This window comes from Pithys albifrons, chromosome 1 (genome assembly GCF_047495875.1).
Source record: "Pithys albifrons albifrons isolate INPA30051 chromosome 1, PitAlb_v1, whole genome shotgun sequence".
Taxonomy (NCBI): Eukaryota; Metazoa; Chordata; class Aves; order Passeriformes; family Thamnophilidae; genus Pithys; species Pithys albifrons.
Genome location: NC_092458.1, coordinates 126,579,452 through 126,601,814, shown reverse-complemented (window position 1 = coordinate 126,601,814; position 22,363 = coordinate 126,579,452). Strand labels below are relative to the sequence as shown.

The 22,363-nt window shown below is 57.9% G+C and overlaps 1 protein-coding gene across 3 annotated transcripts in view; it reads left to right on the top strand.

The window, feature by feature from the left end:
• The window catches only part of STIM1 (stromal interaction molecule 1), an 80,678-nt gene that overhangs the window by 28,040 nt on the left and 30,275 nt on the right, over window positions 1–22,363 (top strand). For all 3 annotated transcript variants that reach the window (XM_071567648.1, XM_071567655.1, XM_071567664.1), the window contains exons 2-6: window positions 2,711–2,841; window positions 9,816–9,930; window positions 12,508–12,619; window positions 13,825–13,940; window positions 19,750–19,927. In XM_071567648.1, coding sequence (XP_071423749.1) covers window positions 2,711–2,841; window positions 9,816–9,930; window positions 12,508–12,619; window positions 13,825–13,940; window positions 19,750–19,927 — 652 coding nt within the window. The remainder of the gene's footprint in view (window positions 1–2,710; window positions 2,842–9,815; window positions 9,931–12,507; window positions 12,620–13,824; window positions 13,941–19,749; window positions 19,928–22,363) is intronic.

Sequence of the window (22,363 nt, the reverse complement as noted above, 5' to 3'; positions counted from 1 at the left end):
GCTTTGATCCCCGTTGATGGTGTCCTTTGTTATCAGCACCTGGCAGCCCTTGTGCTCATTGTTTTATTGGTCTTTCTGCTGCTGGAGTCGATCCTCATTCCTGGCATTTGCCCTTCAAATACCCAAGGGTTGTCCTGGTGGTGGCAAGAAATGAGGGCCAGATCCCGTCAATCCTGGACCCCTCATCCCTTCAGATCTTGTTCCCTGAATGGTGGGTGAGCCCCTTGGACACGAAGGGCTCTCAGGAGTTCTGTGCTCAGGACATTGTTAATCTGAACAAACTCACTTTGTTTGACGTGCGGTGACCTTCCCCTCCCTGCTCTGAACTTTGCCACAGTCCTGCCTTGCTCTTCGCTGTAACAACAAGCACAGGCTCGGAACAAGATAATCTTGTAATATTTTGGGAGATACCGTTTAGCCTGGCTTCATTTTCCCTTCTGGAGTCCTGTCCAAGGGCAGCACAAACACAATGACCATCCTGTGTTCCTGCCCTGGGATGGTGGGCAGGAATCGGTGCAGAGGCCCAGCCCAGAGTGCTCAGCTCATTCTGCAGGGACTGTGGAGGGAACTGGAAGGGTGGGAGAGGAAAGCAGGTCTGTTCAGATCAGCCTCAGGGCAGCCAAGGCTTTCCCGGGTGCAGCACAGGCCCCACGGGTCCAGCTGTTCTGTATTGCCACCAGCCCTGCCAGGCTGGGAAAGGCAGAGCCTTCCCATGGCACTCCTGGTTTGGTCACCAGTTCTGGACTGTTGGGAAGCAGCAGGACACCAGCCCTGCCTCTACAGAAGGCTCCATCACTGTCCAGGTCATCTTGTTAGTGGGAAGCCATTCCCCTTGTCCCCAGTCCCTCCATCCCTTGTCCCCAGTCCCTCCATCCCTTGTCCCCAGTCCCTCCATGCCTTGTCCCCAGTCCCTCTCCAGCTCTCCTGGAGCCCCTTTGGGCACTGGACGGGGCTCTCAGGTCTCCCTGAATCCTTCCCCAGGTGACCCCCCAGCTCTCCCAGCCTGTCCCAGCACAGAGGGAATCCAGCCCTGGAGCAGCTCCATGGCCCCCTGGATGTCCCATCCCTTCCCTCCAGTGCAGGTGCCACGTTGCCCCCCAGCAGGGCCGTGGAGGGGCTGGATCAGCCCCGTTTGAGGCTGACAGGGAGTCAGGTCTGCAGCAAGATTTAGATTGTTAGTCTTGAAAAGTAGACAAGTCTGTGAAAAGCAGCCAGAGCAGCCCCTTCCATAATCAGGAAGGAGGGAACTGTTTTAATTGACGTGTTTTACAAACATACAACTCTTCCTGCCAGAGCAGCCCAGCTGGGTCTGGTGCCAACACCAACAACTTCCAAGTGAGAAGTGGAGCTGGAGAAGCTCTTCCCCTGTGGCAGGAGCCAGACCCTGCTGGGAGAGGGTGCTGGGAATGCTGAGGGGTCGGTGTGGAGAGCAGCAGCCTTGCCCTGCCCTTGGCTGGCACGGGCTGTGGGGCTGTGGTGGGGCTGCTGTGGGTGCCAGCAGTGCCACATCCCCGTGGGTGCCAGCAGTGCCACATCCCTGTGGGTGCCAGCAGTGCCACATCCCCGTGGGTGCCAGCAGTGCCACATCCCTGTGTGTGCCAGCAGTGCCACAGCCCTGTGGGTGCCAGCAGTGCCACATCCCCGTGGGTGCCAGCAGTGCCACATCCCCGTGGGTGCCAGCAGTGCCACATCCCTGTGTGTGCCAGCAGTGCCACAGCCCTGTGGGTGCCAGCAGTGCCACATCCCCGTGGGTGCCAGCAGTGCCACATCCCTGTGTGTGCCAGCTGTGCCACATCCCCATGGGTGCCAGCAGTGCCACAGCCCCGTGGGTGCCAGCTGTGCCACATCCCCGTGGGTGCCAGCAGTGCCACATCCCTGTGGGTGCCAGCAGTGCCACATCCCTGTGGGTGCCAGCAGTGCCACAGCCCTGTGGGTGCCAGCAGTGCCACATCCCTGTGGGTGCCAGCAGTGCCACAGCCCTGTGTGTGCCAGCAGTGCCACATCCCTGTGGGTGCCAGCAGTGCCACAGCCCTGTGATGGCTGCACAGGGCCTGCTGTGGGTGCCAGCTGTGCCACAGCCCTGTGGGTGCCAGCAGTGCCACATCCCTGTGTGTGCCAGCAGTGCCACATCCCTGTGTGTGCCAGCAGTGCCACATCCCTGTGGGTGCCAGCTGTGCCACATCCCTGTGGGTGCCAGCAGTGCCACAGCCCCGTGGGTGCCAGCTGTGCCACAGCCCTGTGGGTGCCAGCAGTGCCACATTGCTGTGAGAGCCAGCAGTGCCACATCCCCGTGGGTGCCAGCAGTGCCACATCCCCGTGGGTGCCAGCAGTGCCACATTGCTGTGGTGCCAGCAGTGCCACATCCCCGTGGGTGCCAGCAGTGCCACATCCCCGTGGGTGCCAGCAGTGCCACATTGCTGTGGTGCCAGCAGTGCCACATTGCTGTGGTGTCAGCAGTGCCACATCCCTGTGGGTGCCAGCAGTGTCGCATCCCCATGGGTGCCACACTGGTGTGCTGTGTGGTGCTCACTGGTCTGTACTGGTGCACACTGGTGCTCACTGGTCTGTACTGGTGCACACTGGTGCTCACTGCTCTGTACTGGTGCGCACTGGTGTGCTGTGTGGTGCTCACTGGTCTGTCCCAGTGCTCACTGGGCTGTACTGGTCTGTACTGGTGCCCACTGGTGTGCTGACCGCCGTGTCCCCGCAGAGTTCTGCCGCATTGACCATCCCCTGTGCCACGACGAGGACGAGCAGCTCAGCTTCGAGGCCGTGCGCAACATCCACAAACAGATGGACGACGATGCCAACGGGAACGTGGACGTGGAGGAGAGCGACGAGGTCAGTGCTGGGGCTTTGGGGAGGGGCTGCCCCTCGGGGGGCGACGAGGTCAGTGCTGGGGCTTTGGGGAGGGGCTGGCATCGGGGGGGTGCTGGGTGTGAGGGCAGTGCCGGTGTGAGAGCAGTGTTGGTGTGAGGGCAGTGTTGGTGTGAGGGCACTGTTGGTGTGAGGGCAGTGTTGGGTGTGAGGGCAGTGTTGGGTGTGAGGGCAGTGTAGGTGTGAGGGCAGTGTTGGGTGTGAGGGCAGTGTTGGTGTGAGGGCAGTGCCGGTGTGAGGGCAGTGTTGGTGTGAGGGCAGTGCTGGGTGTGAGGGCAGTGCTGGGTGTGAGGGCAGTGCTGGGTGTGAGGGCAGTGCTGGGTGTGAGGGCAGTGTTGGGTGTGAGGGCAGTGTTGGTGTGAGGGCAGTGTTGGTGTGAGGGCAGTGTTGGTGTGAGGGCAGTGCTGGGTGTGAGGGCAGTGTTGGTGTGAGGGCAGTGTTGGGTGTGAGGGCAGTGTTGGTGTGAGGGCAGTGTTGGGTGTGAGGGTAGTGCTGGTGTGAGGGCAGTGCCGGGTGTGAGGGCAGTGTTGGTGTGAGGGCAGTGTTGGTGTGAGGGCAGTGCCGGGTGTGAGGGCAGTGTTGGTGTGAGGGCAGTGTTGGTGTGAGGGCAGTGCCGGGTGTGAGGGCAGTGTTGGTGTGAGGGCAGTGTTGGTGTGAGGGCAGTGTTGGTGTGAGAGCAGTGTTGGTGTGAGGGCAGTGCTGGGTGTGAGGGCAGTGCCGGTGTGAGGGCAGTGCCGGGTGTGAGGGCAGTGTTGGTGTGAGGGCAGTGTTGGTGTGAGGGCAGTGTTGGTGTGAGGGCAGTGCCGGTGTGAGGGCAGTGCCGGGTGTGAGGGCAGTGCCGGGTGTGAGGGCAATGTTGGTGTGAGGGCAGTGTTGGTGTGAGGGCAGTGCCGGTGTGAGGGCAGTGTTGGTGTGAGGGCAGTGTTGGGTGTGAGGGCAGTGTTGGGTGTGAGGGCAGTGTTGGTGTGAGGGCAGTGTTGGGTGTGAGGGCAGTGTTGGTGTGAGGGCAGTGTTGGTGTGAGGGCAGTGCGGGTGTGAGGGCAGTGCCGGGTGTGAGGGCAGTGCTGGGTGTGAGGGCAGTGCCGGTGTGAGGGCAGTGTTGGTGTGAGGGCAGTGTTGGTGTGAGGGCAGTGTTGGGTGTGAGGGCAGTGTTGGGTGTGAGGGCAGTGTTGGTGTGAGGGCAGTGTTGGTGTGAGGGCAGTGTTGGGTGTGAGGGCAGTGTTGGGTGTGAGGGCAGTGCTGGGTGTGAGGGCAGTGCCGGGTGTGAGGGCAGTGCGGGTGTGAGGGCAGTGCGGGTGTGAGGGCAGTGCCGGGTGTGAGGGCAGTGCCGGGTGTGAGGGCAGTGCGGGTGTGAGGGCAGTGCGGGTGTGAGGGCAGTGCCGGGTGTGAGGGCAGTGTTGGGTGTGAGGGCAGTGCGGGTGTGAGGGCAGTGCGGGTGTGAGGGCAGTGTTGGTGTGAGGGCAGTGCCGGGTGTGAGGGCAGTGCTGGGTGTGAGGGCAGTGTTGGTGTGAGGGCAGTGTTGGTGTGAGGGCAGTGCCGGGTGTGAGGGCAGTGTTGGTGTGAGGGCAGTGTTGGGTGTGAGGGCAGTGTTGGTGTGAGGGCAGTGTTGGTGTGAGGGCAGTGTTGGGTGTGAGGGCAGTGTTGGTGTGAGGGCAGTGTTGGGTGTGAGGGCAGTGTTGGTGTGAGGGCAGTGCCGGTGTGAGGGCAGTGTTGGTGTGAGGGCAGTGTTGGTGTGAGGGCAGTGCGGGTGTGAGGGCACAACTGGCAATTTTATGTCTCTGAGCAAGCCTTGCCCTCACTCTTGACAGAGTCTTTGAGCTCCTGGTGCAAACACTCCCAGGAGTGTCTGCTCAGAGCCTTGGCACAGAGACACTGCCATGAGTGAGCAATTAAATGGATTTTTCTTAAATGCTCCAGAATTGCTGCCCTGGTGCAGTTACAGCCACTCTCCAACCCCTGTGGGCCTGGCAGTGCTGCTCCTGCTCCAGCAGCTCCTGCTTTCAGGAGGGCAGAGCTGGGCAGGGTCTGGAGCAGCAGCCGAGGGAGCTGGGGGGGCTGAGCTGGAGCAAAGGAGGCTCAGGGGGCACCTTCTGGCTGTGCCATCCCTGCCAGGAGGGGGGAGCCGGGACAGGGGGTCGGGCTGTGCCCCAGGGCACAGGGACAGGAGCAGAGGGCACGGCCTCAGGCTGGGCCAGGGCAGGGGCAGGGGGACAGTGGGAGGATTCCCTCCTGGATAGGGCTGTCCAGCCCTGGCACAGCTGCCCAGGGAAATGGTGGAGTCACATCCATGGTGGGGACATGGTCAGTGGTGGCCTTGGCAGTGGTGGGGAATGGTTGGACTGATGGGCTCAGAGGGCATTTCCCCCCTCAGTGATTCCAGGTGTGCCTTGTCCCTCCCTCCCCACTGGAAGCAGAGCTGTGGGGTGGTGGGGCAGGTTTAGGCTGTCCCTGCTGGGGGTCCTGGCAGTGTCCCCTCCCTGGGTGCTCTCAGTGCTGTGCTCTTGGTTTCCCCATGCCTGTAGCAGTTGCCACCTCTCATTCTTTCCCTCTGCTTCCAGAGTCACACATTCCCTGGCACTGGGAAGTGCCAGCTCCCCCTGCTCATCCGGTGGGATTCATTGCTGGTCCCTCCCTGAGCACCCCGTGGGAAGGTGCCCGAGTGCTGCCCTGGGGGCACCCACTGCCTCCATCATCTCTGGGGTCATTCTCAAGCTCCTGGGGACAGGAATTGTGTTGGAATAGCATTTTGGGGAATTCTGCTTCCTGCAGAAGGTGGTGATTCACCTCAGGAGTGAAGGACGTGGTGGTGTCTGTTTAATAGGAAAAGCATTTTCCTGGTCCTGCTGTTGTTGGGTGGTGGTGGGAGGCTGGAGAAGGAGATAAAAGTGTGATTTTTCGTCAGGTCTGGTTCCCACAGAGGTGTGTCCTGGTTAATTGAGGCACAGCCTTGGCACAGGCACTGCCAGGGGGTGAGCAATGAGATGGATTGTTCTACAAGGCCCCAGAATTGCTGCCCTGGCCCAGGGACAGCACTTTGCACTTGGCCTTGTTGGGTTCACAGCTGGACTCAGCGATTTTGGAAGTCTTTTCCAGCCTCAGTGATTCCATGTCCCTGTGATTCCATACATGCAGTTGCTGTTTTGCCTCTGCTAAGCCTGAAGCTTTTGTTGCATTAAATTCCCCTCTCCCCAGGCTCTGAACCCACTGACTGGGGGGTTTGAGGGGTGTCCCACCCTGAGCCAGGTCCTGTCAGGCTCTCCTGGCAAGGTTATTTATCCTCACTGGCCCCTCATGGACCCGTAATGAGGTTTCCTGCCTGTCTGTGCCCCAGGGCAGCTGCTGGGGATTATTGGGGAGAATGCAGGAGGCTCAAATTGAAACCTTTTATGGGCTCTGTGGAATCCCAGCATAGATGGAGTTGGAAGAGGCTTCAAAGCCCATCCAGTGCCACCTCCTGCCATGGGCAGGGACACCTTCCACAGCCCATGGCAGCTCCAAGGAATCTTTCATGGTCTCTGTGGAATCCCAGGATAGTTTGAGTTGGAAGAGGCTTCAAAGCCCACCCAGTGCCACCCCTGCCATGGGCAGGGACACCTCCCACCAGCCCAGGCTGCTCCAAGCCCTGTCCAGCCTGGCCTGGGACACTCCCAGGGGTGGGCAGTTCCCTGGTTGGTTGAGAACTTTGTATTTTTATTTATTATTTTGGCCCCTTCTCTTTGTTTTTTTTTATGGAAATGTTTTGTTTGGATTGAAAGCCCTGATTGGGCAGAAATGGAGTTACAGACAACTGTGGTTTTAAAATATCCAAATTATAGGTGGAATTTTGTCCCACAGCTTCACACTGTCCATAAATCATCATTACCATTTTCCTTTTGGGAAGTGAGTTTTCAGTGAAGTTTCAGATGACATCAGTGGCCTTGGTTATAAATGAAAGAGCTTTCCCTCATGGGGAAATCTTCTAAACAGGGATCTGTTTGTGCCCTCCGTGCTCACTCCAGAGGCAGCTCCAGCTCTTTGGGATGTGGGTTCCCAGGGGCTCTCTGAGCTGCTTCCCTCAGGGAACAGGCTGTGGTGCTGCTCTGCTGGTCTCTGGCTCCCCCAGCCCCTGATCCACTGCCCGGGGTCCCTGGGCAGGAGGAGCCCTGGCAGTTTTCTGTGTTTCACTGGAGCTGATGGCTCAGGAAGGTGTTGGAATGGGGAGCACAGGGAGCCCATCTGGCCCTTGGCACCGGCACAGCCAGAGCTGGTGCCGGGAGGGAGGTGGGCACAGAGCCAGGGGGTGGGAGGGATGGGAAGGTTGGAAAAACCATTGCAGTAGTTGCAGTTTCTGCAGATAGAAAAGCACAGAAAACAGAGTTCAAGGAGAGTTTGGACAGTGCTCTCAGGGACATGGTGGGATTGTTGGGGTGTCCTGTGCAGGTCCAGGGATTGGACTGGATGGTCCTTGGGGGGTCCTTTCCAACTCAGGATATGCTGTGATTGTGTGAAAAGAAACCTCCAGAAAATCCCATTTCATGGATCTCCTCATTTTTGAGTGTGCCTTCAGCCAACAAGTTTGTCAAAGTCCCTCTCCAGCTCTCCTGGAGCTTCTTCAGGCACTGGAAGGGGCTCTCAGGTCACCCTGGAGCCTTCCCTTCTCCAGGTGTCCCCCCAGCTCTCTCTCCCAACCTGTCCCAGAGCAGAGGGGCTCCTGGAGCAGCATCTCCATGGGCTGCTCTGGATTCCTCCAGCAATTCAGGTCCTCCTGACACAAGGAGCCCCAGAACATCCCCCTCAACATGCCCAGGAACATCCTCCTCAGCATTCCCAGGAACATCCCCATCAGCATCCCAAGAACATCCTGTCCCCCTTGGCATTCCCAAGAATCACCATCAGCATTCCCAAGAACATCCCCCTCAGCATTCCCAAGAATCCCCCTCAGCATTCCCAAAATCCCCCTCAGCATTCCCAAGCCGGCTGTTCCCGCTGTGCTCTCAGCTCCCCCTGTGCTTTGGGGCTGTGGGTCTGTTCCTGCTGCTTTGCCTGTGATTTGTCTTTCCCTGCACTTGGGGGAGACTCAGGGTTGGCAAAGTTTCCTTCTGTTCCTGTGGATTTGCAGCCTGGCCAAGGCTGGGATGGTCTCCATGGGATCTCTGGAGATGGTCCATGTGGGACACTGGGGATGCTGCTCCAGCCCCTGCCCAGGACTCGGAGTTTTGGGTGTCTCCATGGCTGACATCAGTGGGATCTCCTAACACTTGGAAGAGCTGCTTTTGAGTGGTTTGCAGGTAGATCAGTGTTCAGTGCAGTGGTTCTTGTGCCAGGGGTTTGGGACATCTGGGAGACCTGGAGCAGCCTGGGCTGGTGGGAGGTGTCCCTGCCATGGCAGGGGTGGCACTGGGTGGGCCTTGGGGTCCCTCCCATCCCAAACCAGTCTGGGATTCTTTTCCCTGGAAGGTACACATGGAAACTCTGCTTTGGGCTGTGGTGGGGGCAGCCCAGCTGCTCCAGCCCTGGGGCTGCTCCTGCCCATCCTGCTCCCCCTCCCACCCATTTCCCGGGACCTTCTCCCCACCCCCAGCTCCGTCCCCTCGGTCAGTCCTTGGGGTTTGTTTTGGAATGGTGCTCCAAAGGGAAGCTGAAGGGATCACTTTCCCTCTGTGCTCCCAGGGCTAAATATACCGAGTGGCAGCAGCTGGTGCCAGTGCCGGGGACTGGTGACATTGCCACGTCCTGCCCGGTCACCGGGGACCAGCTGGGGGGGGATGGTGTCACTGCTGTGGGCTTGGCATGGCCTGAGACCCCCGTGGTGGGGAGGGGTCTGCTGGGGCTGTGACAGTGCCCTGTGACAGTGGGGTCTGCTGAAGCTGTGACAGTGCCCTGTGACAGTGCCCTGTGACAGTGGGGTCTGCTGGGGCTGTGACAGTGCCCTGTGACAGTGTCCTGTCCTGCTGGGACTGTGACAGTGCCCTGTGACAGTGGCCTGTGACAGTGGGATCTGCTGGGGCTGTGACAGTGCCCTGTGACAGTGGCCTGTCCTGCTGGGGCTGTGACAGTGCCCTGTGACAGTGGGATCTGCTGTGGCTGTGACAGTGCCCTGTGACAGTGGCCTGTGACAGTGGGATCTGCTAGGGCTGTGACAGTGCCCTGTCCAGGGACACCTCCCACCAGCCCAGGCTGCTCCAAGCCCTGTCCAGCCTGGCCTGGGACACTCCCAGGGATGGGGCAGCCACAGCTGGGATATTTATATTTATATTATTTATATTTATATTTATATTTATATTTATATTTATATTTATCTCTCCATGGAATTCCCTCCCCTCCTGCCTTTGTTCCAGCTGCGTTTGGTCCAGCTTAGATTTGAAGGTGCAGGTCAAACCCATTAATATCTTGGATTCTTCCTCCAGTGACATAAAGCTTGTCCCATTGTGCCATTTAGGTGGAGTTTTGGTGACATTGTAATTCAAAGGAAATCTGGAATCCCAGAAAACAAAGTGATAATTATTTGTTGCACCTGCTCCATATTAAAATGGATTTCACATATTTACTTACTATTTGCTGTCAGTTCTTCCCAGGAACCAAAACCTGCAAGGGTTGTGCAGGGAATGTTCTTACCCAGTTTGATCTCTCAGTCTGGGCCAGCAGCTAAAAATATTTAGCTCATCATTTTATTAGAGAAATACCTGTTTATTATTATAGACACAATAATTTTATAAACTAGTACTGTGTATAAATATGTATAAAATAAAAGCACATACATGTATATTCTAGTGTGGTTTATGTTCATGTAATATATTTATTTAATATTTTATGCCTCTGACAAAATTCTATATTTATATTTTTTAATTACTCAGATTAGTACTTTCCCATGCAAATTACTCTAATTCAGATTTTTTTAATGCTCCTCATCCCTGTAAAACCTGACCCAAAGGCTAATCCTGCTGTGTTTTCTCTGCTAGTTCTTGAGGGAGGACTTGAACTACCACGACCCTGCAGTCAAGCACAGCACCTTCCATGGGGAGGACAAGCTCATCAGTGTGGAGGATCTGTGGAAGGCCTGGAAAACATCCGAAGGTACAGCGGCCACCAGCCCCAGAGAGCCTTTCCCAGGAGCTCCAGAGAGGCTGGATTTGGGATACCCTCTGAGGAGCCACCAGGAGGAACGTGCTGCTGCTCTTCCTGCCTTGTGCCAGTGCTCTCCTGGCTTCCTCTTTCTGGGCTGGATTGTCAGGATTTCATCACTTCAGACCCTTCGTGCTGCTCCTGAGTGTGCCCATAAAGGATCAGTAGATTTGCCTTCACCCCAAAATGGGTGTTAAATAGAGCCCAAGGCTGTCCAGTTCCTGTTCCTCCATCAAACACCCAGTTTCAGCTGGAGTTTTAATAGGATAACAACATCCTAAATATTCAGTGGAGCTGTGTGGGAGTTTTCCTGTAGGTTGTTTTCCTTCCCCAAACCATTCTGGGATTGTTTGTGATGATCCTGGGGCTGTTTTTCCAGGCCCAGACTCCCCATTCCATAGAGCTGGGCAGGGATGTGCTGGAATTCCGTGTCCAAACCACTCACAAGTGGCTTGGGCTGCCCAGGGCAGGGAGGAGTCCATTCCTGGGGGGATTTAACAGCCCTGTGGATGTGGCACTTGGGGACACAGGTGAGTGGTGGCCTTGGCAGTGGTTGGACTCAGTGGGCTCCGAGGGCTGTTCCATGCTCAAGGATCCCGTGGCTGTGAGGAGTGTTGTGTCCTGTGTCCAGGGAACACTCCTGGGGGAAACAGTTATCCCATTACAGGGCTCTTTACACAGGGCTTTGCCTGGAGTGTGTTTTATGGCAGCTGGGAAAGGGCAGGAATCATTCAGGGATGGAGGAGAACATCCCTGATCTGCCCAGGGAAAGGGTGGGAATCATTGAGGGATGGAGGAGAACATCCCTGATCTGCCCAGGGAAAGGGTGGGAATCATTAAGGGATGGAGAACATCCCTGATCTGCCCAGGGAAAGGGCAGGAATCATTCAGGGATGGAGGAGAACATCCCTGATCTGCCCAGGGAAAGGGTGGGAATCATTGAGGGATGGAGGAGAACATCCCTGATCTGCCCAGGGAAAGGGTGGGAATCATTAAGGGATGGAAAACATCCCTGGTCTGCCCAGGGAAAGGGCAGGAATCATTCAGGGATGGAGGAGAACATCCCTGATCTGCCCAGGGAAAGGGTGGGAATCATTAAGGGATGGAAAACATCCCTGGTGCTGCCCAGAGAAAGGGTGGGAATCATTAAGGGATGGAGGAGAACATCCCTGGTCTGCCCAGGGAAAGGGCAGGAATCATTCAGGGATGGAGGAGAACATCCCTGATCTGCCCAGGGAAAGGGTGGGAATCATTCAGGGATGGAGGAGAACATCCCTGATCTGCCCAGGGAAAGGGTGGGAATCATTCAGGGATGGAGGAGAACATCCCTGGTGCTGCCCAGGCCCTTCACTGCAGAGCTGCCTCAGCTCTGCTGCTCCTGGCACAGGGACCTGCCCCTCCTGGGCACAGCTGCTCTGCCACAACAGTTTCCCAGGGCTGGACTTGGTTCCTGCTCTTCTTTTCCCTTTCATCATCCTGTAGATCTGGCTGATAAAATAAGTTTCTGAAGGTTGGTCTGATATCTTGGAATCACAGAAGGTTTGGGTTGGGGAGGGACCTCAAAGCCCACCCAGTGCCACCCCTGTCATGGCAGGGACACCTCCCACCAGGCCAGGCTGCTCCAAGCCCTGTCCAACCTGGCCTGGGACACTCCCAGGGGTATATGGAGCCTAATCTTGGCACTTGAAAGTCAGTCATAAAGCTGGAATTGGGCTGCAGGAAAGGTCTGCTCCTTCCTGTGGTGTGAGAGGCCTCTGTGAAGGGACAGGGCTGTGGCAGAGTGCCCATTGCAGCTGTTTCCAAGCCCTGCTTTTCCTCCCTTGCATTGATGCTGGAGCCCATCTCACCCAGCCAGCACCCTCAGCTCCCTCCCAGCTCCCTGTCAGTGGTGTTGGGCTCTCTGCAGATGTTTCTCATCCTTGTGTGCCAAGTCACTGCTGACCCTGGGCAGAGGCCATGGAGCTGCTGCCCTCAGGGCCACAGAAATGGGCCTTTTCCCTCTGGGCTGCTGGGGAGGGTGTGAAGGAGATGGATGAGGGGCTGTCAGCAGTGGGACACCCAGCCCAGCCCAGCCTGGGCCTGCTGGAGCCTGGGGAGCTGCTGCAGGAGCTCAGCTGGGACTGAGGGTCATAAATGAAGCACAACAGAGTCCCCTCTGTCCTACAAAGACATGAGTTGCACCATGATCCAATCAGGTCAGGTGGGACAGGGCTTGGAGCAGCCTGGGCTGGTGGGAGGTGTCCCTGCCCATGGCAGGGTGGGCTTTGGGGCCCAACTGGGTGGGCTTTGGGGTCCCTCCAACCCAAAGCAGTCTGGGATTCCCTGATTCTGTGATCCCAGGGGATGGTTCCTGTCTGACAGCCCAGGATGCAGCTCACTATGGGGGAATGTGTTTGAACTCTGCAGGGGTTTTCCCTGGAGGAAGGAGGTGGGTTGGGGAGTGCCTGGTGAAGTTGTGCTGTTGCTGTTGGGTGATTTCAGGGCTGAGCACCTCCAATAAGCTGTGGCCTGTCCTGTGCCTCTCCTCAGTGTATAACTGGACGGTTGAAGAGGTGGTTCAGTGGCTCATCACCTACGTGGAGCTGCCCCAGTACGAGGAGACCTTCCGGAAGCTGCAGCTGAGCGGCCACGCCATGCCCAGGTCAGTGCCATGTCCCTGCCAGCTCCTGAGGGTGTGCCAGGGGCAGCTCCTGGGGTGTCCCAGGGGCAGCTCCTGGGGTGTCCCAGGGGCAGCTCGTGAGGGTGTCCCAGGGGCAGCTCGTGAGGGTGTCCCAGGGGCAGCTCGTGAGGGTGTCCCAGGGGCAGCTCCTGGGGTGTGCCAGGGGCAGCTCCTGGGGTGTGCCAGGGGCAACTCCTGGGGTGTGCCAGGGGCAGCTCCTGGGGTGTCCCTGGGGCAGCTCGTGAGGGTGTGCCAGGGGCAGCTCCTGGGGTGTGCTGGGGCAGCTCCTGGGGTGTGCCAGGGGCAGCTCCTGACTTCATGTGTAACTCCTTGGCATGTGCAGAGCCCAGTCCGAGTCCTGTTCTGCTCCATTTGTGAGTGAAAAGAGGGAAAATTGGGTTAGATGTTGGGCAGGAATTGCTGGCTGGGAGGGTGGGCAGGCTCTGGCACAGGGTGGGCAGAGCAGCTGTGGCTGCCCCATCCCTGGGAGTGTCCCAGGCCAGGTTGGACAGGGCTTGGAGCAGCCTGGGCTGGTGGGAGGTGTCCCTGCCCATGGCAGGGGTGGCACTGGGTGGCCTTTGGGGTCCTTCCCAAGCCAAACCATTCTGTGGTGCCAGGCTGAGAGAAACACTGGCTGTTAGTTGGCCTAAACTTGTAACAGGTTTGTCAAACCCGAGTGCAGCTTTTTGGGTGAAGGTTCTTGTCACTGAAAAAGGGGGTTCTAAACTGACTGGGAAGGAAGGATTAACTGGGAATAAACCCCAGAGAAGTGGGGACAAAGTGAGGGGGTGTTTTGAGGCAGCACATGGGGTGGCCACATTCCTGCCAAGCTGGCACTGTGGTTTGTAGTCTGTGACACAGGATGGCAAAGGCAGTGAAGGTTTGCTGACAGATTAATTATCAGTGAGTGGTAGGATACCAAAATACCAGTTTTGATCCTAAGTCAGTCCCTCAAACTGTCAGGATTAATGGCCTGGCCTTGGATTTTCCTGCTCTCTCCCAGTCCCAGAGATGCTGCTGTAAACCCTCTCCTAGAGATTCCCTGGTCAGGGATGAAACACTGAGGGATTTCCCTTGTCCTGGAAGCAGGGAGCTCTCAGGTGCTGCTCCTGTGTTCTCCCTGCTCCTGCTCCTGCTGAGGTGTCAGTGCAGCTGGATGTGACCCTGCTCTGTCCCCCCCTGTGCAGGCTGGCAGTGAACAATGTCACCATGATGGGCACTGTGCTCAAGATGACCGACCGCAGCCACCGACAGAAGCTGCAGCTCAAGGCCCTGGACACGGTGCTCTTTGGGCCTCCTCTCTGTGAGTACCCACAGCCCAGGGCATGGGATCATGAGGGTTGGGAAGGACACCCGAAGTCATCACGTCCTGGGGCTGTTTGTCCCGAGGATGGCTCAGAGTGGCCAGGCCTGGGTGTCCCAAACTGCCCCGTGCAGCCTCACCCAGTGCCATTCCCTGCAGCAGGAACAGCTTGGCTGGATTTGTGGGAGCAGCTTTGTAGCCCAGAGGCATCCTGGGCTGGCATTCCCAACTCTGGGAGCTGCTCCCAGGGGTGCAGACCTTCCTTCTTGCTGGGATTTCCTGTGTCTGTAGGGTAAATTCTGTCCTTTGTGCTGATGGCGTGGGGGGATTGAGGTGCTGGAGGGCAGCGACCCTGCCTGGTCCCAGCGGAGCTGCTGCCACTCCTGGGCTGTCCTGGGCTGTCCTGGACTGTCCTGGGCTGTCCTGGGCTGTCCTGGGCTGTCCTGGGCTGCCCTGGGCTGTCCTGGGCTGCCCTGGGCTGTCCTGGGCTGCCCTGGGCTCTGCAGGTGCCCCAGGCTGTGGCTGAGCTGCCTCTGGAGCAGGGAAGGAGCAGCAGGCTGGGTGGGAAGGTTGTCAGGATGGCTGAATGAGGGGCTGGGCTCCTTTGATGCTCAGTCCTGATCTCAAGCCCTCTGATGCTTATCTCGGAGTGCTCGGAGTGCTCCCTTTGCTTCCCTTCCCTCTGGCTCTTGTCTGCTCCCAATTAAAGGTGCTTTTGTCTCTCTCTGTCGTGGCTTTCCCTGGGCTTTGATCAGGGAGGTGAGCAGGGCCTGGCTCTGTGCAGACCAGGGAGGGGTTTAGGGCAGGCTGTGCTGCCTGTGCGTGGTTTGGGCTCTCCCTGCACAGAATTCATCTTCCCCTTTTACCTGTCCCGTGTCCCCAGTGCGGGAGGTTTAAAGTGAGGGTGGAAATGGGATGAAATTCTGTCCCAGGAACTGCCCGAGCTGGAGCCGCTGAGGGCCGGAGTTTGGAACCACTGAAAACACCACTTGGCGCTCCCTCTGTCCTCTAAGTGTTTCTTTAGGCGTCAATCGCAGAATCCCAGACTGGTTTGGGTGGGAGGGGACCTTAAGGCTCATCTCCTTGTCCCCCCTGCCATGGGCAGGGGCACCTCCCGCTGTCCCAGGTGGCTCCCAGCCCCAGCAGCCCCAACAGCTCCAGGACTCCTGCCCAGGGCTGGAATTTCCCGACAGTTCCTGCATGTGAATGGCCCAGTGAATGGCTGCGATTACCGGCTGTTCTCCCTGTCCGAGCCGTTCGTTCCGCCCTGGGGCTCCCGTGGCTCTGGAACGACCTCCCTGGGTGGCAGAGATGAAGGTGTGCAGTGACCCCTCTGGGTCAGGCTGCTCCAGAGCCTGGGGCTGGCACAGACCGGGCATCCCTGTGCTTGCCAGTGCTCCAGGCTGAGTTGGGACACCCTGGGCTGGTGGGAGGTGTCCCTGCCCATGGCAGGGGTGGCACCGGGTGGGCTTTGGGGTCCCTCCAGCCCAAAGGAGTGTGTGATTCTAGGACTGGACATGTCAGATGTGTGAGTAGGGGAAACACACTTTAAATCTGCAGCTGAAGTAGAGATTTAACCCTTTTTAGAAGGTAAAGTTTGCTGGTTTCTGGTCACCTGAGTGGCTTTGTCTCCAGTGACAGTGAGAGGTTGTTTATCTGAAGTAGTTCCTTCAGGACTGGATTGCAGAACTCCCTCCAGCAGTTTGGGAAGGGCTCAGTGACCCTTTGGGCTGCAGGAGCTGCTCTCACACCTGAGGGTGAGCTGGGTTTGGTACCTTCCTGCCCCAGCTCCTTCCCCCAGGCAGGGGGGTGGGACAGGTGGGCTCCAGGGTCTGCCCTGCTGAGGGATTGATGCCACTGGCACAGGGACATGGCACTCCTGGTACAGGGTCTCAAGGGTTTGGCTCCTCTCTTGGCATTCGTTCACCTCAGGTGTAAAAGCACTGAATAAACCCAGGCTGGACTGGAGCACCAGGACTCCTGCAGGCTCCTAAATCCAGAGGCTCCCCATTGTCCCTGGGGCTTGGGGCACATGGGCCTGGGGCATCTCCTGCTGCTGGTGAGGCTTTTCTCAGCCCAAGAGCTGCAGGGTTTGTTGTCTGCTGTCCCCTGTGGCTGTGGCAGAGGTTCAGCCAGCACCACTTCCCATCCTGGCCCCTTTCCAGGGGGGATCTCCAGGCTCCTGCCCTCCCACCAGCTTGGGTTCTGTGCCAGGCTCCAAATGGCCTTTGCTGCCAGTGCAGGGGAGTGGGGGGCAATTGGAACCTGAGCAGGATAAAGGGATTCCTCCTCCTGTGTCCATCCCTTTGGTGGCCTGTTCTGTGCCTCAGCAATTCATCCAGCACAAAACAGAACAACTGCAGGTGAAATGTGGAACCCCAGACTGGGCTGGGTTGGAGGGACCCCAAAGCCCACCCAGTGCCCCCCTGCCATGGCAGGGACACCTCCCACCAGCCCAGGCTGCTCCAAGCCCTGTCCAACCTGGCCTGCACACTCCCAGGGATGGGAGAGGGAAGGGAAAACAGGAGAAACAGGATATGGGAGAGAGGAATTTCAGAAAACAAGCAGTAAAATTCAGAACAACAGATATTTTCGACAGAAAGTGAAGGTAAATTTTGATTCTTTGTAACTCTGAAGTGATGGAGCCAGAGACATTTGTCTCCTCACAGATGGCTCAGGGCCCCGTGGAGGTGGTTTGGGGTTCAGACTCACACAGGGTGTTGTGCACTGGGCTGTCCATCCAGGATTCCATCTGTCCATCCATCCAGGGGCTTGGCCTGGCCACCTCTCCAAAGACCAACCAGTGGCACCTCTGTGGGATTCCAGGAGGGGTTTCCATAGCCCCACATCCCAGGACAGGAGTCCAGCAGGTGTGGGTTGTTCCACAGCTGCCTGTACATACTCTATGACATGATTCTGTTTAGATCCTGGGGGAAATTCCTCCCTGTGAGGGTGGGGAGCCCTGGCACAGGTTGCCCAGAGAAGTTATGGATTCCCCATCCCTGGAACTGTTAAAGGCTGTGTTGGAGAGGACTTGGAGCAATGGTAGAACCAATTCCTTTCCCTTCAGTGTGTGCCACGTGTTTTTGACAAGTGCTTTGAGCCCAGTTGAGTCATGGTTTGTTTAAAGCAGAAGGATTTCCTGAGCAAACACCAACTGAATTTATCACCCTGAGATTTGCCATCCACTCCAAATATTTGCAGTTCCCTGGATGGGGTTTGGATCACCTGCACCTTGGCTGGGAGGCAGCCCTGGCCCTTCCATGGGTTCCCCAGTGTTCTCCTGTGCTCTGCTCTCCCGGTGTGCCAGAGGCACCTGGGCATTCCTGTGGAGCTCCAGCTTTGGGAGCTCTGTGAGGAGGGACAGCTGTGACCCTGGAAAGGCAGGGGCAGGGACTGTGGGCAAGCCTGGCTGCTCCTGTGGCCAGGGGAAATCAGGACAGCTCTAAGGGTCTTTCCATGGTTATCTTGGGGCTTCACTGGTGAGTAAAACAGTTTTAGGGACTCAAGGAAGGGCTGGGGCTGGATGGCAACAGGGAATTCCAGACTGGTTTGGGTTGGGAGGGACCCCAAAGCCCACCCAGTGCCACCCCTGCCATGGCAGGGACACCTCCCACCAGGCCAGGCTGCTCCAAGCCCTGTCCAGCCTGGCCTGGGACACTCCCAGGGATGGGGCAGCCACAGCTGCTCTGCCCACTCTGTGCCAGGGCCTGCCCACCCTCCCAGCCAGCAATTCCTTCCCAATATCCCACCTATCCCTGCCCTCCGGCAGTTTGAAGCCATTCCCCTTGTCCTGTCCCTCCATCCCTTGTCCTGTCCCTCCATCCCTTGTCCCCAGTCCCTCTCCAGCTCTCCTGGAGCCCCTTTGGGCACTGGAAGGGGCTCTCAGGTCTCCCTGGATCCTTCCCTTCCCCAGGTGACCCCCCCCAGCTCTCCCAGTCTGTCCCAGCACAGAGGGGCTCCAGCCCTGGAGCACCTCCGTGGGCTGCTCTGGATCCTCCAGCAGCTCCAGGCCCTGCTGCTGTGGGATCCCTGGGCTGGGGCAGCTCTGCAGGTCTGAGTTGCTGCTCTGGACTGGATGTGCCAGGACTGTGTGTGATTCCAGCCCTTCCCCTCCTTCCCTCTCCCCCCGTGCCAGGGCCCGGTGGCACCACGCGGCTGTTCCGAGCCAAGGCTCACATTGTTCCTGGCCAGTCACTGTGACTGAAATCCCACAGGATCTGCCCCCTGCCCGTGGCAGGGCTGGCACAGCCTGTTCTGCTCCCCTGTGGCCTCGGCTGTGCCACCACCCCCTCTCTGGGCACACCTCACCCCTGCAAAGGCCTCAGGAAAAGGCAAATACACCATGGGAAACTCACTTCTCTATCTCTTCCCTTTTTTGGGGAAAAAAAGGGAGAACAGGCACAGCTTTAGCAAAGACTGTGGTGGTTCCACTTGAGGAGAGAATTCAACAGCACAGATCTGCAGCCCCTGCCAAAATGAGCTGCTTGGGAGAGGATGTTGTGCTGATCCATCCGGGGTGGGAAGTGGCCCAGCACTCCCCGTGGTTATTTCTGTAGTGCTCAGTTTACATGGGAATGGTTTCAGAGGGATGGAGCTCCCAGGTGAGGGATCCCACGTGCTGTCCTGCAGGAGGGACACAGTGCCTGGGTGTCTGCTGGGGGTTGGGTGAAGGTCCTTCCCTCTCTCCCTGCAGGGCAGCCCCCTCCATCCCAGGCATCCCTGTCCTTCCACCCTGGGTGTCAGTCCTGGGCAGGGCTCCTGGGCAGCCCCTGAGCCCTGGAATTCTGGGCTGATTTATCTTCCCTCTTCAGGATCCCCCTCCCAGGGCTCTGCCAGTGTGGCACAGGTGCTTTAGCTGTGATCAGAGAAGGGCTTGGCTTGGGAGGGACCTGAATTTCCATCTGATCAACCCCCTGCCATGGGCAGGGACACCTCCCACCAGCCCAGGCTGCTCCAAGCCCTGTCCAGCCTGGCCTGGGACACTCCCAGGGCTGGGGCAGCCACAGCTGCTCTGCCCACCCTGTGCCAGGGCCTGCCCACCCTCCCAGCCACCAATTCCTGCCCAGTATCTGGTGTGAATCTCCCCTTGCTGGGTTTGAAACCAGTGGCACTGAAGGTGCAGTCACAGCTCCTGTGCCTGAGCTGCTCTTGGGTTGTGGCTTTCTCAGCACACACTTGGGTGAGGGTTTGACAAATAGTTACAGTACAGAAAATCTGCCTGACTTGTGCTGAGCTCTGTTTAGCACTTGAGCCCCCACTTATTTCCTCTCCTTCTCTCACGTGCATCCACACCTGTTTTTGAAGTAACTGTTGAAAAGGGGAGTTTCCACAGTGAGTTGTGACTGATGGAAAGTTTGGTGACTTGACAGTTTGATCCTTGAGCTGCCCCAGCTCTGGGATCACAGCTGTGTTCTCTCAGTTTGTTCTTTCAAATTGTTTCCTTTTTAGCTCTTACTGATTTTACTTATCTCTGCACTCCTGTAGCCTCTGCTGGCCCAGGGGAGCACAGCTCTTGTGGGTGTTGCTGTGGGGAGTCTCCTTATCTCCTATTGCCAGGCAAATCAGAGCTGTAAGATTGGGGATTTCATCTTCTTTTTCCTGTGTCTCCAAACTGAACGAATGTCAAGGCTCTGGTTTTCCCATTGCACATGGATGTTACTCATTCCCTTGGGGAATCCTGTGCCACAATTCCTAGACCTGTCCCCACTTCTCCTGTCGCACTCTGGGGCAGGTGGAGGATTTGGGAGGATCTGGGAGTCATTCCCTGTGTTCCCTGGGGCTCAGGGGTGTCTCTGGTCTCTTCCAGTGACCCGCCACAACCACCTGAAGGACTTCATGCTGGTGGTATCCATCGTCATCGGGGTGGGCGGCTGCTGGTTTGCCTACATCCAGAACCGCTACTCCAAGGAGCACATGAAGAAGATGATGAAGGACCTGGAGGGTCTCCACAGGGCTGAGCAGTCTCTCCACGACCTTCAGGAGAGGTAGGTCTTGTGTGTCCACCCAGCTGGAGCTCTCAGCTGTCACTTGTTCCTGCAAGGTCCTTAATCCTTTGGATTTGGGAAATACTATTCTTGGCTGCTGTGGTGCCTCTTCAGAGTCAGTGCATTCCTGAGGGCCCTGGAAAACCTGCCTGTGGAGCTGGGATGGGTGCTGGGCCCCTGCAGGGATTGGCTCCCCAGGCTGTGTGTGAAGGTGTGTGCATGTCCACCTGGGCTGTTCCTGCACAGAACCAGGGAATGCTTTGTGTTGGGAGGGACCCCAAAGCCCCCCCAGTGCCACCCCTGCCATGGCAGGGACACCTCCCACCAGCCCAGGCTGCTCCAAGCCCTGTCCAACCTGGCCTGGGACACTCCCAGGGATGGGGCAGCCACAGCTTCTCTGGGCACCTGTGCCAGGGCCTGCCCACCCTCCCAGCCACCCTGGGACACTCCCAGGGATGGGGCAGCCACAGCTGCTCTGCCCACCCTGTGCCAGGGCCTGCCCACCCTCCCAGCCAGCAATTCCTTCCCAGTATCCCATCCAGCCCTGCCCCCTGGTGGTTCCCTCTTGTCCTGTCCCTCCATCCCTTGTCCCCAGTCCCTCTCCAGCTCTCCTGGAGCCCCTTTGGGCACTGGAAGGGGCTCTCAGGTCTCCCTGGATCCTTTCCCTGCTCCAGGTGACCCCCCAGCTCTCCCAGTCTGTCCCAGCACAGAGGGGCTCAGCCCTGGGATGTCTCTGTGTCCTTCTCTGGCCTCTCCAGCAGCTCCAGGTCCTTCTGCTGTTGGAGCCCAGAGCTGGGGGCAGCTCTGCAGGTGGGTCTCACCTGAGGGGGCAGAGGGGCAGAATCCCCTGCAGGGGCTTCTCTCCCAGACACTCCTGGGTTTGAATCGTTCTCCCATTTCCGTTCGGTGCTTCCCGTGTGGTTCCCACGTTATTCCCAGCCCAGCAGTTCTTTCCCCCGTGGCACCACAGGGTTTCTGCTCCCAGTGTGACTCAGGCTGAAGGTCTGTCAGGATCCCCAATCCCTGGAATTGCCCTGGAGGGGAGGCTGAGCCTCTCCCAGGTGCACCAGGCAATGCAGCTCACGTGGGATTTGTTTACCCAAGGTTGTTTCACCTTGGCCTTTGGTGCAGAGAAGGCATGTTGGAACAGTCAGAGGAATTCCAGATCCCCTCTTGAATCTTTGGAGCTGTGGAGAAGTGACACCTGAATCCAGGAGTGTTGCTGGAAAGAATGAAAAATACTTCTGGAGTGTTAAATAGGAACATGTGAACTTCAGGCACACAGAGAAAACGCTGCAGCCTCAGGAATGGGACCTCCACTCCCAGGAATTCCTGCAGTGGTTCCAGCAGAGCTGCTGATCAGAGAACATGCTGGAAGAGCCCCCCTGGGTGGACACAGGGATCTTCTGGGACAGAGAGGAGCCTTCAGTCTGATGATGACAAACCCCTGGGGTGTGTGGGCAGGAAGATACTTAAAGTGCAGATTTAGCACATGGTAGGGAGGGACAGTCTGGGGCTGGAGCTGCTTCCCATGAGGTCTGAGTGCAGTTTTGGAGGATAAACCCTGGTTTGGCTGCCACAGGAGCTGATTGCCACCTTCTCAGGGGCCTTTTGGACCACAGAGCCCGATCCCAGATACCCATCCTGGCCAGCCATGGGGCTGTGAGTGCCCTGTGCAAGCAGCAGGATCCCGAGGATGCCCAGCTGGAGACCTGCAGACAGCCCAGATTGTGGGCCCTGTGCCATGTGCCCCAGGACTGCAGCCTATTCCGTGCCCACCTGCCCATGACATCCTCAGGGCATCATCCCAGCCGTGGGTGCTGCTGGAAAGGCTCCTGTCCCTCCATGTGATGGCCCCAGTGGGTGTCTGTGAGGAAAACAAACACCTGAGAGCACCCAGGGGATGGTGCCCCACTGGGCACGTCCCCCTGGCAGTGCCACAGGGTGGGACCTGGTTTCTGACCCCTCTGCCGGTTCCACAGAGCTGCCTGGAGTTCTGTTATGGTTGGAAACACTCCCAGAGAAAGGTGGAGTTGTTCTTCTTACATCCAGGAGGACAGGGGAATCCCTTCTCCACATCCATGTCCTGGGGCTGTGTCCAGGCCAGGAGGTCTCAGTTTGGTGTCTCCACAGAGCTCCAAACGCTGGAATGTGCCTGTGGGGAATGAGCTTGGGACCTGCTGGCGAGGGCAGAGCCTCATAAACAGAGAGATGTTCTTGGGAAGTTCTTGAGTTCCACTGGGAAGAAACACAAACCCACTTGAGCCTGAAGCCTCGAGCCAGAGCAGCTGGGAGGGCTCGTCCTCTCCCGAGGGCACCGGCGGGAGCTCAAGGGGTGGGAGGGGAACTATGGACCTTGTGAGGTCTCTTGGGGGAGATACTTCATGTCCTCATCCTTGGTTGGCCCCAGTGAGGTTCAGTTGTGTTCCTCAGCCC